Source organism: Branchiostoma lanceolatum, chromosome 4 (assembly GCF_035083965.1).
Source record: "Branchiostoma lanceolatum isolate klBraLanc5 chromosome 4, klBraLanc5.hap2, whole genome shotgun sequence".
Taxonomy (NCBI): Eukaryota; Metazoa; Chordata; class Leptocardii; order Amphioxiformes; family Branchiostomatidae; genus Branchiostoma; species Branchiostoma lanceolatum.
In genome coordinates this window covers 29,110,907-29,125,566 of record NC_089725.1, presented here as the reverse complement: position 1 = coordinate 29,125,566, position 14,660 = coordinate 29,110,907, and the positions used below count along the sequence as shown (strand labels likewise).

Sequence of the window (14,660 nt, the reverse complement as noted above, 5' to 3'; positions counted from 1 at the left end):
ACCTCTCAGACACATCCAAACTTCTCACAGTGTCTGGAGTTTCGTTAGATAGTGTTGGTTGGAAGCAGACCAGGGCTATGAGTATAATACCAGTCAAGGGGTAGCCATGGACCTTGAGAGACTTTCGCTCAGTCAGTGCACAGGTTTCATTTCTTTCTTCCTTCAGTTGCTTCAGACGTAAAATTTGTGCTTATAACCAAAGAAGAACTTAAAAGCAGATCTTCCAGTGGCAATATCATAACTGTCAGCCAAGAGTATGTTGCATGACTTTGATGGACATCATGGGACATAGTCTTGGCTGGCAGTTACGATTTTGCCTCCTGAATCTTGGAGATTATCTTTTCACCAACAGCTTAACTCTCTTCTGCACTCAGGCCAACTGACAATACTATGGGCAGTACAATACTTAAGATGAAATCCAACCAAGACCGGTTGACACTGCCAAAACGAGGTCTTCATCTGAGGACGTTCACCTCCCATCCTCTCACCTTGTCCCAGTTTACGTAGACAACTGTCCCACATCTAAGTACCCGACCTTTCCGGTGTCAGTGGTGCGGCCTGCCCCCAGTCTTTGCTCCTTTTGTATTTTCCCAGAGGTGGCTCAGACACAGACATTTAACAAGTGGGCCTTTTATGCTCGGGAACTGACCATCGCCGGCTGTGTGAAGACGTCGCACAACTCTGAGACACCAACTGTCTTTCGCACAAAGAATGTTTCACTGGCACGGGTGCTTAGTAACCAGCCAGGCAAGTCAGCCTCCAGAGAGCCACCCAGTCCTGCACACACTGGAGAAGACTGTACAAGCTACACTAGGACTAATCGGGCCCAGTGTGGGTTTGTTATGATTTACTATTCACAACAAAATGTTAATCCTGGGTTGTGTTTGCACTGCAGCAACACCTGTCCTGGCCGGGGAAATAAAGACGTGTACTGTGGAGATGGGGATAATGATAGGAGCGGGTAAAACGATCTGACACGACCCCTCTTTACTCCATTAACTTCCCCCATCTCGGACTACCCTATCATAACATCAATTGTGCGCTTGTTGAGAGGTTCCTTCAGGATTTCTGAATTCAATCCAGTCTTCCCCGGTCCCATTTTGTGGAGGTGATGACAACAATGCATCCCCAAGCAGCTGGCTAGCCATGCCAGACCCTGTCCGACACACCGTACTCATCCCTCAACAAGGAGATGGAATTTTCTTACTTGCTAAATTCCTTACCCTAACTATTTATCTTGAAATGAAGAAGGAGACAGGTTTAGAGCACTTCCAGTTTTCCCTTGATTACCTTGAAGATCTGATCATGAGGTCTGGTTCTCCAAGCAGATGTGTGGTGTAGGCTCACACAGGTGACAATTGCCCCAGGTGCAGCCATAGGACTGTAGGGTTTTGAACCACTTACAGCAGGAAGGATCCCTACCCCTGTCCATATCTGTCTTAGATTCTTGAGCATACTCAAGGTGTGGCTCTCCTCAAATACGGGTCCCAGACCTCCATTTAACGTCCTATTCAAGGGACGTCCCTAACCGAAGCTAGGTACTGAGTGAAGTGAGGAAATTAGTGTAAAGTGCCTTTTCCAAGGGCGCAACATTAAGGCCTGTCAGGGATTTGAACCCTGGACCTCTGGGACTGCATTCTTACTACAAGGCCAGCCAATCCCACTGGAGATAGCTACAGTCAGTCAAGCTGCAGTGTAACAGGGGAATGCCACCCACATTAGTTTTCAAACAACGTTCTCTTCATGTTCCGAACTGTACCCAACAACATCGCCGAACAGATGTACCTGATTTATAGATTGTCCTCAGCAACTCTTTTAGCGTTTTCTTAAGTATGGTGCAAGGGCTAAATATTTACACGTCAATCTGCTGCAGCCTTGGCCGCCGCAACCCGCCAGCATAAACTAGTGCTGCTGCCAACTGGGGAGGAGTGGAGGATAGGAACATGGCCTGATGAGATGGAAGGTTTATACAGAACAGGCCACCCTGGAATCTGTTCATAACATAAGTGGCTTTGTGTGGTGTAATGACAGGGGGCTCGGTCCAGAACCCAGAGGTCCTGGGTTTGAATCCCCTGTTGTGTCCCTGGGAAAGGCACTTAACACAAATTTCCTCATTTCACTCAGGTGAAAATGAGTACCTAGCTTTGGTTCGGGACATCCCTCAGATAGGGCGTTAAATTGAGGTCCCATATTTGAGGGAAGCCACACCTCAAAAAAGAGTAGGGGTCCGTCCCGGTGTGAGTGGATCAAATAAATCTGTTCGTATAGGCAGGTTGTACTCTTCAGTACAAACCTGGTGTGTTACCCCATGAGGCAATTTACCGGGTATGCAAAACAAGCAAACAAACAGCCTTTCCACACATTCTGTGTCTTTGCTATTGTTAGTCAGTATCATAACAATCAAGTCATTTTGATATAACATGCCAGTTGGTGGTGACTGGTGTTATTTTGTTCAATTCTAATGGAGTGTCTAAAATATTTAGTTACTTATCATCTATTTATTGTTTCACCTAACCCTTCTCTGTCTAACCATAATCTTTGTTTGACACTACCAATTAAATGAATGGGCTAAATGCCCTCCGTGTTGCATTTATATCTCACTTTGCTTGATAGGCTGCGAAAGTACAGTAGGGGACTGTTTAAATGATGAGACCTTCATCTAGCAAGAAACCAACCCTGACCTTGTCAATCTAACATTAGTTTTTGCTCACTGCCTAATGGAGGGGTCAATCTAACATAAATTTTTGTTTGACACGGCCTGATGAAGGGGTTTACTCTGCAGAATCTTTATTGAGTCTTCTATGAAAGTCTTCTATAGTGTACAGTATTTGTATTTCACTTGTATTGATAGTTTTCCACTGTTTCTCGCTAGGATGAGACCTACCTCCCACAACCCTCGTCAATCTGACCATAATCTTTGACACTACCAATTAAATGGATGGGCTAAATGCCCTCTGGGTTGGATTTATACTTGATATGGTGTGACAGTACAATAGAGGACTGTTAAAATGATGAGACCTCCATCTAGCAAGAAACCAACCCTGACCTTGTAAATCTAAAATTAGTTTTTGTTTGACACTGCCCGATGAAGGGGTCTACTCTGTAGAGTCTTCTATATAAAATCTATAGTGTATTATTTTGCATTTCACTTCATAGGACATAGAGTTCTTCGGCTGTTTCTAGCTAGGATTGAATTGAATTGAACTTTTTGAGGATGAAACCTTCACCTACCTCCCACAACCCTTGTCAATCTTACCTTAATCTTTGTCTGACACTACTTAATGATAGTATGTTTTGCATTTCACTACATATGATCGATTCTACACATAATTCTTCACTGTTTCAAGGATGAGTCCCACCCCCTTAGTTGCCAACACCTGTCACCCCTCAGTCCAAAGCCGAAGTTGGGAAGAGGTGAAAAAGAGGTGAATATGAAAAAAAAAATTGTAGGATTGTTTCGCATAACTGGTAGACCTATTTGCATGTAACACACAAGTTTTGTACAGTGCATGCAAAAGCTTTTTAAGACCATACTGTACTGTTTTTGCATGAGTTGATCCTCCTGACACAATAGAGACCTTCACCTATACAATGTACTACCTCCCAGCCAAGTAGTATTGCACTTTGCTTGGCTTGATACTAGTACTGCCTACTACTGGTATTATCTGATAGTGAAATAGAGCTCTTCCATTAACCAAGAGTATTGTTATACAAAATTTACTGAAAGCAACTGGATGATCTTTGTCAGACATTCAAGTGAGTCAGATAGCATCCACTATCTTTCATTGATGACAGAATGTTTGATGAAACCACTTACAATTATCTATCCTGTTGCCTTGAGTAACTTTTATGTTGAATATCTCTTTACCTAGATGTCCAACCTTCGTGAATGAGTCCTTCCATGATCTTCCATTCCATTTTTTCTAGCTTGGACCAGACCTTCACATAGGCTCACCCCCTAGCAGCCAGTACCTGTCACAGCTTCCCAAGTCTGTATTTGACTTGGATTGATACTTGAGTACTTCTGGACAGTAGGAGTCCTCCCATTGTTTCTAGCTTCTTATTTTTACATTGTTTTTTTTGCACAAAGAAGTATATGGGAGCCTGAAGGCTGAATTGCATGCTCATTTACCTACTGTCAGTGGAACACTTAAAATAGATGTAATACAGTATAATGATTATGAAAACGTAATCATATAGATTTAAAAGTTATAAGTGTTCGTTACAAGTGGTCAGTCTGGGGGAAGTCTCAGTATATAAGGTAAGTGTTCCGCAAAGTCGACAGAATTAGCTTGGATGAGACCTTCACATAAGCTGAAGTACCTGTCACAGCTTCCCAAGTCTGTATTTCACTTGTCTTGATACTTCAGTACTTCTGTTCTGGGCAGGAGGAGTCCTCCCATTGTTTCTAGCTTGGACGAGACCTTCACCTTCACATCTGCTAACTCCCACCCACCCTCCAGCATCAGCACCTGTCATCGCCTCCCCAGCCGCTGAGACCGTTCAGAGTCCTGAGGATGTCTGCAGCTAATTACGTGTGACTGTTCAGGGCAGAGGGCACATTCCAGCAGCAGGCAGGGTTAGTGCTGGAGTGACCATTTGTCCTGCCCAATTAAGAGCCTGGCCACAGTTTGTATCACTATTACAGGAGATGTTTTGTCAGGGCCAAAGTGACCAGATGTGGTTGATGGTCCGGCCACCTAATGGTGTCTTTATGGCAAAGATTTATCTCATCTTTATTTAAAGGCCCTCAAATTCCTCAATGGGTTACTTAGTATCAGGGCTGGACTGGACAGATCAATTCTAATCTTAACATTGTATTCAAGTTTAGACAACACTATGCATTGCATATTGACATTTATGGAGCAAAATGCGACATCATTGTGCGGTATTAGAACTCATTGAAAATCTGTGCCTTGCTGGGACATTTCCAGTTTTCCAGTCAATATTGCATTGAGGGCCATAATTGCTACAGTACACTTTTAAGAAGTAATGCTCAAACACACTAAAACAGCAAGGGGGATAAGAGCTTTCTTTAACTGTTACGAAAATGTAGGTGCCAAAAGAATATAAGCATCTTGGGGATGATGCCGTATACTGAATGTGATTTTCTCTTTTATTCTTTATTTTAAAAAATTGAAGCGGGCAAAACCAAGAAATCAAATTGATGTGGCCTGATGTGTACTTGATCGCCTATCTTACAATGGAATCCCTTGTTGTAAGATGTCCAACCTGGTGGGGGAAGCTTCCTCCAAACTCAGGGAGCTTCGTGTAAACCCAGCTTGTCCCCTTCATCCTTCAATGCCAATGGCTAATGCCCTGCTGAGAGAACTAAGCAAACAGATGCACAACTTGGCTGGATCTGAGCCGAGGGAGGCATTCTCGGCAGGGTGGCACCTGGTATAGCCTGGAGTCCAGCCTTCTAAGCTTTAGTCCGCTACCCAAGCTCCGCTGCTCGCGATAGCCTTCAGTCCAGCCTTCTTAGCTTTAGTCCGCTACCCAAGCTCCGCTCCTCGCGATAGCCTACAGTCCAGCCTTCTTAGCTTTAGTCCGCTACCCAAGCTCCGCTCCTCGCGATAGTCTACAGTCCAGCCTTCTTAGCTTTAGTCCGCTACCCAAGCTCCGCTCCTCGCGATAGTCTACAGTCCAGCCTTCTTAGCTTTAGTCCACCACCCAAGCTCCGCTCCTCGCCATAGCCTACAGTCCAGCCTTCTTAGCTTTAGTCCGCTACCCAAGCTCCGCTCCTCGCGATAGTCTACAGTTCAGCCTTCTTAGCTTTAGTCCACCACCCAAGCTCCGCTCCTCGCCATAGCCTACAGTCCAGCCTTCTTAGCTTTAGTCCGCTACCCAAGCTCCGCTCCTCGCGATAGTCTACAGTCCAGCCTTCTTAGCTTTAGTCCACCACCCAAGCTCCGCTCCTCGCCATAGCCTACAGTCCAGCCTTCTTAGCTTTAGTCTGCTACCCAAGCTCCGCTCCTCTCGATAGCCTACAGTCCAGCCTTCTTAGCTTTAGTCCGCTACCCAAGCTCCGCTCCTCGCGATACCCTACAGTCCAGCCCTCTTAGCTTTAGTCCGCTACCCAAGCTCCGCTCCTCGCCAAGAAGCTTGGGTAAAGCTAAGAAGGCTGGACTCCAGGCTACTCCAGGGAACTAGACTACCCCCCAGTTGAGGGAGCCTCTCTTGGGAAGTAACAGGAGTTTGTCTGTTGCTCCATCACAGCTTCTGCTGATGTAGCCACTGGACATTCTCCAAGCAGATGTAAGGATCAGGCTCTAACTGTGTGTTTTGTGCCTGTTTTTGCAACATTTAGTACTCTTTTCTCATACTGTGCTTTTTGATAATTAACTCCTCCTACAAAATCAGGCATAAAACAGAGATATATTCAGATCCTTACATCTGCTTGGAGATTACTTTTTCCTGCCAACATTTCTGCTACTTTCTGGATTTTTACTTCTTCTCCGTTAGGTGGCGCTGCGCCGATAACACGGCCCCAAAATGAAGGACACACGAGGGCAGGTACGCAGGTGTTATGTCCCATCCCCTCCCCCACGTGGCTTGTAGTAAACAGTCGTTCTGAATTGTTACACCTGCGATTTTGCTACAGGTGAGACCATGTAAGTTAAGGCTAATGATCTCATATGGACAGGTGCATTGTGATAACCTGCGTCACAGGTGCCATTGAGGCTGGACGGACCGAACACTACCTTTTCATCTGCATTGTTGCACAGCAAACACATCATGTTGTGTATGATATTTACATGACAGAAATAGCTAACCTGTAAACAATAAAACAGAAGAAGACTTTGTTGAAAAACAATTTTTTTTTGTGTCAGGAAATGTAAACTAAAAAAGGTGACAGGAAAGATGTTAAGTCTTAGTCTGTAACAGATTCCAGGGGTTGCTGGAAAAATAACTTAGATGATTAGTCAGAGGAGTTAGTCGGCCATTAGCCTCCATAGCAGGCTCTCTGGGCCTTTCTTTGGCATACGATACACTTTTGCTGATGACTTCTTTTTGTATTGGATCTTTTGTGCAGCCAGCCCGTAACTGGGCCAAATGGTTACAGGCTGGCTGCACAGTACAAAAAGAAGTCATCAGCAAAAGTGTATTATACCGGTAAGCCAAACAGAGGCCCAGACAGCCTGCTATGGAGGCTAGTCAGCCATAGAGTTACCAATTCTGTACTCCCAATGCCCGCCCTCTGGTAAAATATTCCTCCTACTTCTTCCAATATCTAATGTGACAATTTTTTTTCAGTTTGCCAAGAGTTCTGGTAGAGACTAATAACATCTAACAAGGAAAAGAAAAGAAAAAATCAAATTTGAGGGTATCAGAAATGTTAGATGAGTCTTAAATGCATCATACCGTACACAATAAAGGTTAGTCATCCAGGTAGTAAGATATGCAAGTCTTTGCAAGATAACACTTACTCCAGCATCTAGATAGATGTGAAGATTTCAAATCTATCCAGTTGTAGCCTCCGTTGTAGACTCCTTCCGGCTGTTTTCTTTTTCAAGTTACAGTTTTACTATTATATTTTTTTTCTTATTGCTGGCCAGGAAGTTGAACTTGAAAAAGAAAACATCCGGAAGGAGTCTGCAATGGAGGCTAATCCAGTTGCTTTGATAACTGTTATCTTGTGCATCATACTCTTTTCCTATACAGTACCCTGCATTTTGGACAGAGTGTGCAACATTTCCCACGGGAACGTCGTCAGCCCTACGTCTACCTAAATCTGAAACTCTGTTTCTGTGTTTACCGACAATTGTAGGAACGACTGTAGTTCATTTATAGGTGTGTTGTATTAACCTATTTTCACTCCCTCTCTGCTGTTTGTTGACAGAGCGTAGATGGTCCAGTTGGCGGTTATGAAAGGAAGACCTGGTAGGCTCTTGTGTTTGCCTCTGTGCCGCAGGTCTCACCTTACAGTGTTTGTGCTGGGGGCTAATTATAACGTTGGAAGGGTCCTGTGTTTGCTGCTGTGCTCTAAGAATTACTGCAAGTACAGTCAAAACTGCCCCAGATGATCACATACTCAGGGGACTGATCTAATCTGGTCTATGTGGTCAATATAGACAGGATTCTTTATAAAGATTGTGTCAGTGGGAAAAATTATTCAAGGGAGCACTAAAACTGGTACATTGGCCAGGGAGTCCTTATGTCATGTAGAGGTGGTCACTCTTACTACACTATTTAAAATTAAAATCAAGTCAGGAATCTTTTTATCAAAGGAGTTATAGTTTGAAAAAAAAATACCACTACCACTTTGGGTATTTCCACACTTGATAGATTAAATTTCTGTTACTGGACATCAGGCTACAGGCTAGTACGCCGGCTACAGGGAGAACATTTGCCAGGGGAAATTAGGACTCATCAATGGGAGAACATTCCTAGCATCCTGCCTGATCAGAATTTCTGCGATGCCTGATCAGGTCCAACCGGGATCTCTATCGGTATAGAATGGTGACACTGCCAGATCCCAATCTCTAACCTGACATATACACCTCAATATCATAATATGAAGTAACTGGCACCTCACAGTTTAAGCACTCAAAATCATTCACGTCAACACGTTTGCTAAGATGTTTCAAATTTATTGCTCCTTCTGCTCAAAATGTACAAGCATAGTAGAGAATAAATACATGGGTAGAAAACAGGATCAATTCTCTTTTCAATATCCGCACGCTCTAGCCAGCCCATCCCTCCACAACTGTTTAACTGGTACACAAATGTAGGAGATTTTATGCACGAAAACAAACATTCTTCTTTGAATGTTGCTTCCCTGCAAAAAAAAACCTAGTCTTCACAATGAACACTTCCTCTTGAAAACTGTCATGGAAACCATATTCCTATTGTCTATTCCCTGATACTTGGCATGGCAATATTCTTCTCGGGATTAACTTCCTCAGCTTTCTGGTTCAGTATGTTACATGTTCATCCGGTCAGACAAAAGTGTAGACTAAACTACTGGATGTCTCCTCGTTAGAGAACATTTATTACATGATGGAAAGTATTTGCCAGCGATCCACTATACATGTCTGACAACATTTGGCTTAATATGCGAGTTTTGAGACAGGAGCATTCTTCCTGCTTATGCCTTATGATGGAAGGACATTACATCACTAGTATCTTACACCACATCCTTTCAGTCACAATAAATTAGAAGAGCCTTCTCTATAGAATAAATTACACTGTACAAGTCTATGACAAGCTGGCCTACTAAATATCTAAAACAATATTTAGAAGCCAGTCTAAACTACTTCCTGATTCTGCTAACACTCTGCATAGACAGAAGGGCTTATAAGAGAGAATGCTGGAAGTATATCTTACAAATAAATACATCTTCATTTTCTACAGCACATAGTGTACACCGCATCCTCGATGCAAAAGCATCCAGACACCTTTGACAAGAAGTCCACAATAAACTACACGTTAACAGAAATTTTCACTTGCTTTGGAGCTCTTGTGCTTTGCACAGAGTATAGAACAAAACCTTGCGTGCCTCCAGTGGTAGAAGCACTTGAAAGGTATACGAGATGGCAGACATTGGACTCTTTTCAGGTGTGCGTTGCTTTTGCATGTTGAATGCTTTCCCTATAAATTTATGCTGGGCAGCTGGCATGATTTTGTCTCTCTGTACAGTAAAATTTGCATTGTTCCCATCGAAAAACGCTTTAGAAGCACGCTACAATTTACACGATGTGATCACACATTTGTTACGGGTGGTGCTCCTGAACCCAGACTTACGACGGACTTCATCATACTTCAACTGTACAAATGCTGGTAGGATTGACCTTAAGATAGGCGCTACGTTCAAGCCTTTCCTTGGAGGAGTTTCTTCACACTTATGGTTCTCGTGACGGCACATGTGGGCAGTGTGTTTCACCGCTTTGTTTCTACTTAAAGCTCTGACCCTACCGTTGACGTGTCAATGTCGAGTTGCAGTCTCTATATATAATATATTATGTCAGGTGGTTATGTACAAGACAAGGGTGAACCAGGTCAGAGGTCACACTGGGTGAACCAGGTCAGAGGTCGCACAGGGTGAACCAGGTCAGAGGTCACCTGATGAGCCTCCTGGCTCTCCCGGCAACCTTCCTCAGCTGCACCACACATAAGCAGCATCTTTGCTACAGTCCCATTGCAACCGGTGGCCGCTCGCCTTTTCTTCTCTCCCCGCCCCACGCGCACACACACATCACACGTGTTGCACTCCGGGGTCCCGCATGCTGTAGTAGCCGCTGACCCGCGTGGGCTCGATGTCGCTCCAATGTCTCCTCTCCACCTCGACCTTCACCCCGTTTTTGTGGTCCACGTAGACGACGCTGGAGTCCTGCAGCCCGCCCGCCGCGGTTCTCCGGGGCTGGGGCGGCGTCGACGACTTGAACACGACGCGGCCCATTCTCCGCTTGGCGATGATGATCGACACAACGAACAGCAGGGCCAGCGCGATGATGATGAGGGCGATGGGGAGGACCACGGCCAGGGTCGGGAAGCTCGGCGCCTCGATGCCTCCCATCTTGTTGGCATCAGGGATCTCGTTGCTCATTTCTGTGGAAGGGACAAGAAGAGAATTTTACATTAAACATGATTGCAAGAGACTACAAGGAACTGATAAAGATAGAAGTCGGCTACTTTTCTAGCCTGCAGAATTCTCCTTATTCTTAACGTTTCAAGTCCCTATTCTTCCTATTTTTCCTTTTCCCAATTATGATAAAGATCCATCCAAAGTTCTCCCCATTTTTACTTACAATCTGAAATTTTCAAAATCACAAGTGGAAGTTTTGTACTCTGATAGTTTTGTACTCTGATACATTGAAACGTGTAATGACTTGACTGAAAACTGTGCTTACCTGTCGTGTGTACAGGTGACTGCGGTGTTGTGGTGTATGCTGGGGTGGGCTGAGCCTTTTGTCTTGTGCTCCCTCTGGACTCGTTGGGAACCTCTGTGGTCAAGTCTGGAAAAGGAACAAATGACACATCAGTAAATAGAATTGTGAAGTAAGTGCAGACAAAAATAACTCGAGGGTACAGGTCTATTCCAGCCTTGAACAACTTTTCCTCTACAAGGGGCATAGATCAGATCTGGCCAACTTGCAAGCAACATCAAACATATATACATGATTGTGCAGCACTTCCAAAAAGTTCAGTCATCACAAGACATTTCCTTTCTTTAAGGGTTCTTCAGGATTCCATTAAAGTGAGACAAAAAATCCACATGCAGTCTGTATTGGCTAACGCCTGGAGAGGGTTTAACCTTCTGCTGTATCAAGGAGATTGGTTACCACAAATACGAGGATTACACATTTCCACTGCGTTTGGTCTCACCCTTTTATCGTGCCAACAAGAACAACAATATCCTGTAACCAAGGTCAATGTCGGAAACGTTAAAACTGAGACAATCAGCAAAATTGTCTGACATCAAAAGACAGCTTCTGTGGGATTACGTGACTCCTCATCCTAACATGTTACAGACTGTTCAGGATTCAAAGAAAAAAATAACACCCGTTTTAGACCAGGACAGGAAACGTGCCAAAGAGAACAACATCTTGTTCCAAGGTCCAGCATCAGAAAACTCAAAACCGAAACTTTCAACAAACTGGTTTCATATCAAAGACGACTTTTGTCTGTAACGTTTCTTGCATCTACAGATCTTCGAGAATAAATATAACAACGTACTGGACTCTCAAGGTCTACAAAGCTTTGACTTAGGAACCAACAAACCAACGTCAACATCCGTTCCAGACCTCTCTTCTTCTCAAACACAAAAACTTCCCACAGATGTGAGGAACCACCACTCTTGTCAGCTGTTGAGCTGGACCAGTGTAGCAGGCCAGAATAAAATGTATACCCCTGGCAAGAATGTACACGGGCATATCCTGGCTAGGGGTATATCCTTGCCCGTTACACCAGTCCAAAGATCGGGCGTTGAAATCCTACTACAAACCCATGGAGTTCAACCTTGTAATGCACATCCCAATTCTACGTTTCAAAGTTTGTTTCTTTTTTTGAGCCTTCAGTCTTCCCTGTCAAGTAAGGACACCCCTACTGTATATACTTACAACAAGTTCCACTCTACTACAGATCTCTAGGAATTGTTTAACGCATGTAGATGTTGTCTCACCTGATCTACAGACCGGACAGCACTCCCCCGGCAGGGTGACCTGTTCCTCCTCCGGACACAGCTGAGGCATGCATATTCTCTGGGAGCACATCTGGTGACCCCCGACGCAGTAGCAGTGCGTGCACTGATCGATGTTCCACTTCTCCCCCTCCCGGTACGTCTGCCCGTTGTATCTGCACGTCGTCACTGTGTTGGACGCATCTGAAATGGAGAAGGCTCCTTATAGATTTGCTCATAAACTTCTATCACTGTAGTGCACTCTTCACTAAATCTCTCTGTATTTGACATGTTATTCCGAACTCTATGTCAGCCTTGACGCTTTGCAACAAAATCCAAACATGATATTGACACCAACGAAAGTCAGCGCTTGTTTGCTTATTCCCTTTTGGACCCATTAACGGTGTTGTCATTCCGTAGGCCGTTAACCTTGCGGTATCTACCTTGTTATCGTTGCTAAGTGTGCCAGCTTATGTCAGGCATCAGGTTTTGTTACTTCTTCCTTGATGGTAATCTTGAAACTTCTGATAGCACTCAAAACTGTGAATCCTTTAGAGATAGCGGGGACACTTAAAGTTCCAGTCTTAAAGAAGCAGACTGTGTGTCTCCAAGCCTAAAGCTCAAGAAGCTCTAAGCATGCTGCAGGCTTCATCTTTATTCTGTTTAAGGTATTCCTTGGAGAAAATAATGAAGTCTGGAAGACGTTTGGCCCAAATCTCACTAAAATATCTCCGTCACATACACCCTACTTGAAAGTCCCAAGAGCTTTAAGCAATTATCTTCTGATATTTCAAATCAACTTTTAAGCTTCTTAATATGCAACACATAATGCCGTTGGGATTATTCTTTACTCCTGGGGTTAGTTTGAGACCGAGCCTGAGCATCGGCGGCGGTTTTAATAAAAGGAGTTGAAGTTCAAGGGTCACATATTCGCCTGACACCACCTAAAGCAGTTCGACAATTATCTGCTCCTTTCGACGGATCATTTTGCACAAACAATCCTACCTGGAACCAAGAATAATAAACCTAATCGTGAACTCTGACACACTCGCTCTCCAAGCCTTCCAACAAGTACTCCTTTCCTTATCCAGAGGTGAGGCCGGCTCTTAAGAAAATAACTCCAGTTTACAGGTCTGATCCAGCCTTGAACAACATCTCCTCTACAAGGGGCATAAATCAGATCTGGCCAACTTGCAAAAAGTTTCTGTGCAGTACTTAGGGCTTGAAATACAGTACCACCTGCATATGCAGGTAAGTGCAGGTGAAATAGGAGATATGCAGGCATTGCTGTCTACCTGCACTGGTTCATGCACCAGGTATTTTTCTATGCTCCCAAACTTGCATTGCACAGTTCACAGTTGTATTCTAGATTCTGATGTACAACAGACTTGACGTAAAGGTAAAATTTGTGCGGTGCAAGAAAAATTCAGTTTCCAAGTATGCAGAAAAGAGTGTTTTGAGCCCTGAGTACTGTAGGTTTTGTTGATTAAAGGGCACCCTTACCTAAGCACTGAGGACAGCACTGCCCCTTCCTGAGGACGGGTCTCTTGCACCTGACCGGCGGACACGTCTCCGAGTAACACGTGATGTTTCCATGGAGACAGACGCAGCTTGTGCAGACGTTGGCCTTCCAGGACTCGCCGTGGAGGAACATCTCGCCCTCCTCCCCCTGGCACAGGATGGGCTCCGACATGTCGGGGGGCAGGGGGAACATGTCCGCTCCTGTGTCGTCTGCAAAGAGAGAAGGAAATGTTTTAGCCTTTTGTATCAATGGGTAGGAAGAGAGGTCAAGCTCCCTAAGTGTGTACTCATCATCCAAGACCATGAGAGGACCAGTGCAAGACTGACCCTGCCAGGTTTCCTCTCCCCCCTAACTACTGTCTTTTTTATTACTGTAAAAAAAACTGTCTTTGCTGTTGTACCCTATTCCTGTATTCCATGTCCAAAAGAAAGCATCATCATGTCGGGCTGCTTGCCCGGACTATGTCCACTCTGTTTCTCAGGTCCCTGTCTTTTGTGATGTTCTGTAAGTCCTGGACTTGGACCTCAACATCCAGGGAAAGTTGGTCTATATGATTTTGTCAGCCAACAGGTGAAATAAATAAACAAAACAAGCAAACGGTTACAGTCAGATATGCAAAGACTAGGTGTAACAGACCGTTCGGTGTAATATGACCAGCTGCTTCCGCGCCGCGTGCCTGCGAAGCTGGTGTGTTATGCCTAATGGCGGTTATACCAGCTATATAGATACAGATACAGAAACAAATAAAAGATCGCTCACCTGGACACACTGCACAGCATGACCCGTCCGTCCTGATGGGGTTCTGGCAGAGGAGGGGCGGGCAGGCCTCGGTGTCGCACAGCACCTGTCCGTTGTGGCAGGTGCACTGCGTACACTGGTCCAGCTGCCACGTCTCCCCCTCCACAAAGTACTCCCCGCCCGGCGAGTGGCACACCGTGGGGTTCGCTGCAGGCTTGGAGGCGTTGTCAACATCATCTGGGAAGAAGAGGAAGATTCAGGTAAGATTACATGAATGAA

The 14,660-nt window shown here is 44.7% G+C and overlaps 1 protein-coding gene across 2 annotated transcripts in view; it reads right to left on the bottom strand.

The window, feature by feature from the left end:
• Positions 1-8,573: 8,573 nt before the first annotated feature.
• Positions 8,574-14,660, bottom strand: part of LOC136433905 (cysteine-rich motor neuron 1 protein-like) — a 45,615-nt gene continuing 39,528 nt past the window's right edge. For both annotated transcript variants that reach the window (XM_066426498.1, XM_066426497.1), the window contains 5 exons: positions 14,403-14,618; positions 13,625-13,852; positions 12,125-12,325; positions 10,854-10,958; positions 8,574-10,551 (listed from right to left, as the gene is read on the bottom strand). In XM_066426498.1, the coding sequence (XP_066282595.1) occupies positions 10,199-10,551; positions 10,854-10,958; positions 12,125-12,325; positions 13,625-13,852; positions 14,403-14,618 (1,103 nt within the window). In that variant the 3' untranslated portion in view covers positions 8,574-10,198. The remainder of the gene's footprint in view (positions 10,552-10,853; positions 10,959-12,124; positions 12,326-13,624; positions 13,853-14,402; positions 14,619-14,660) is intronic.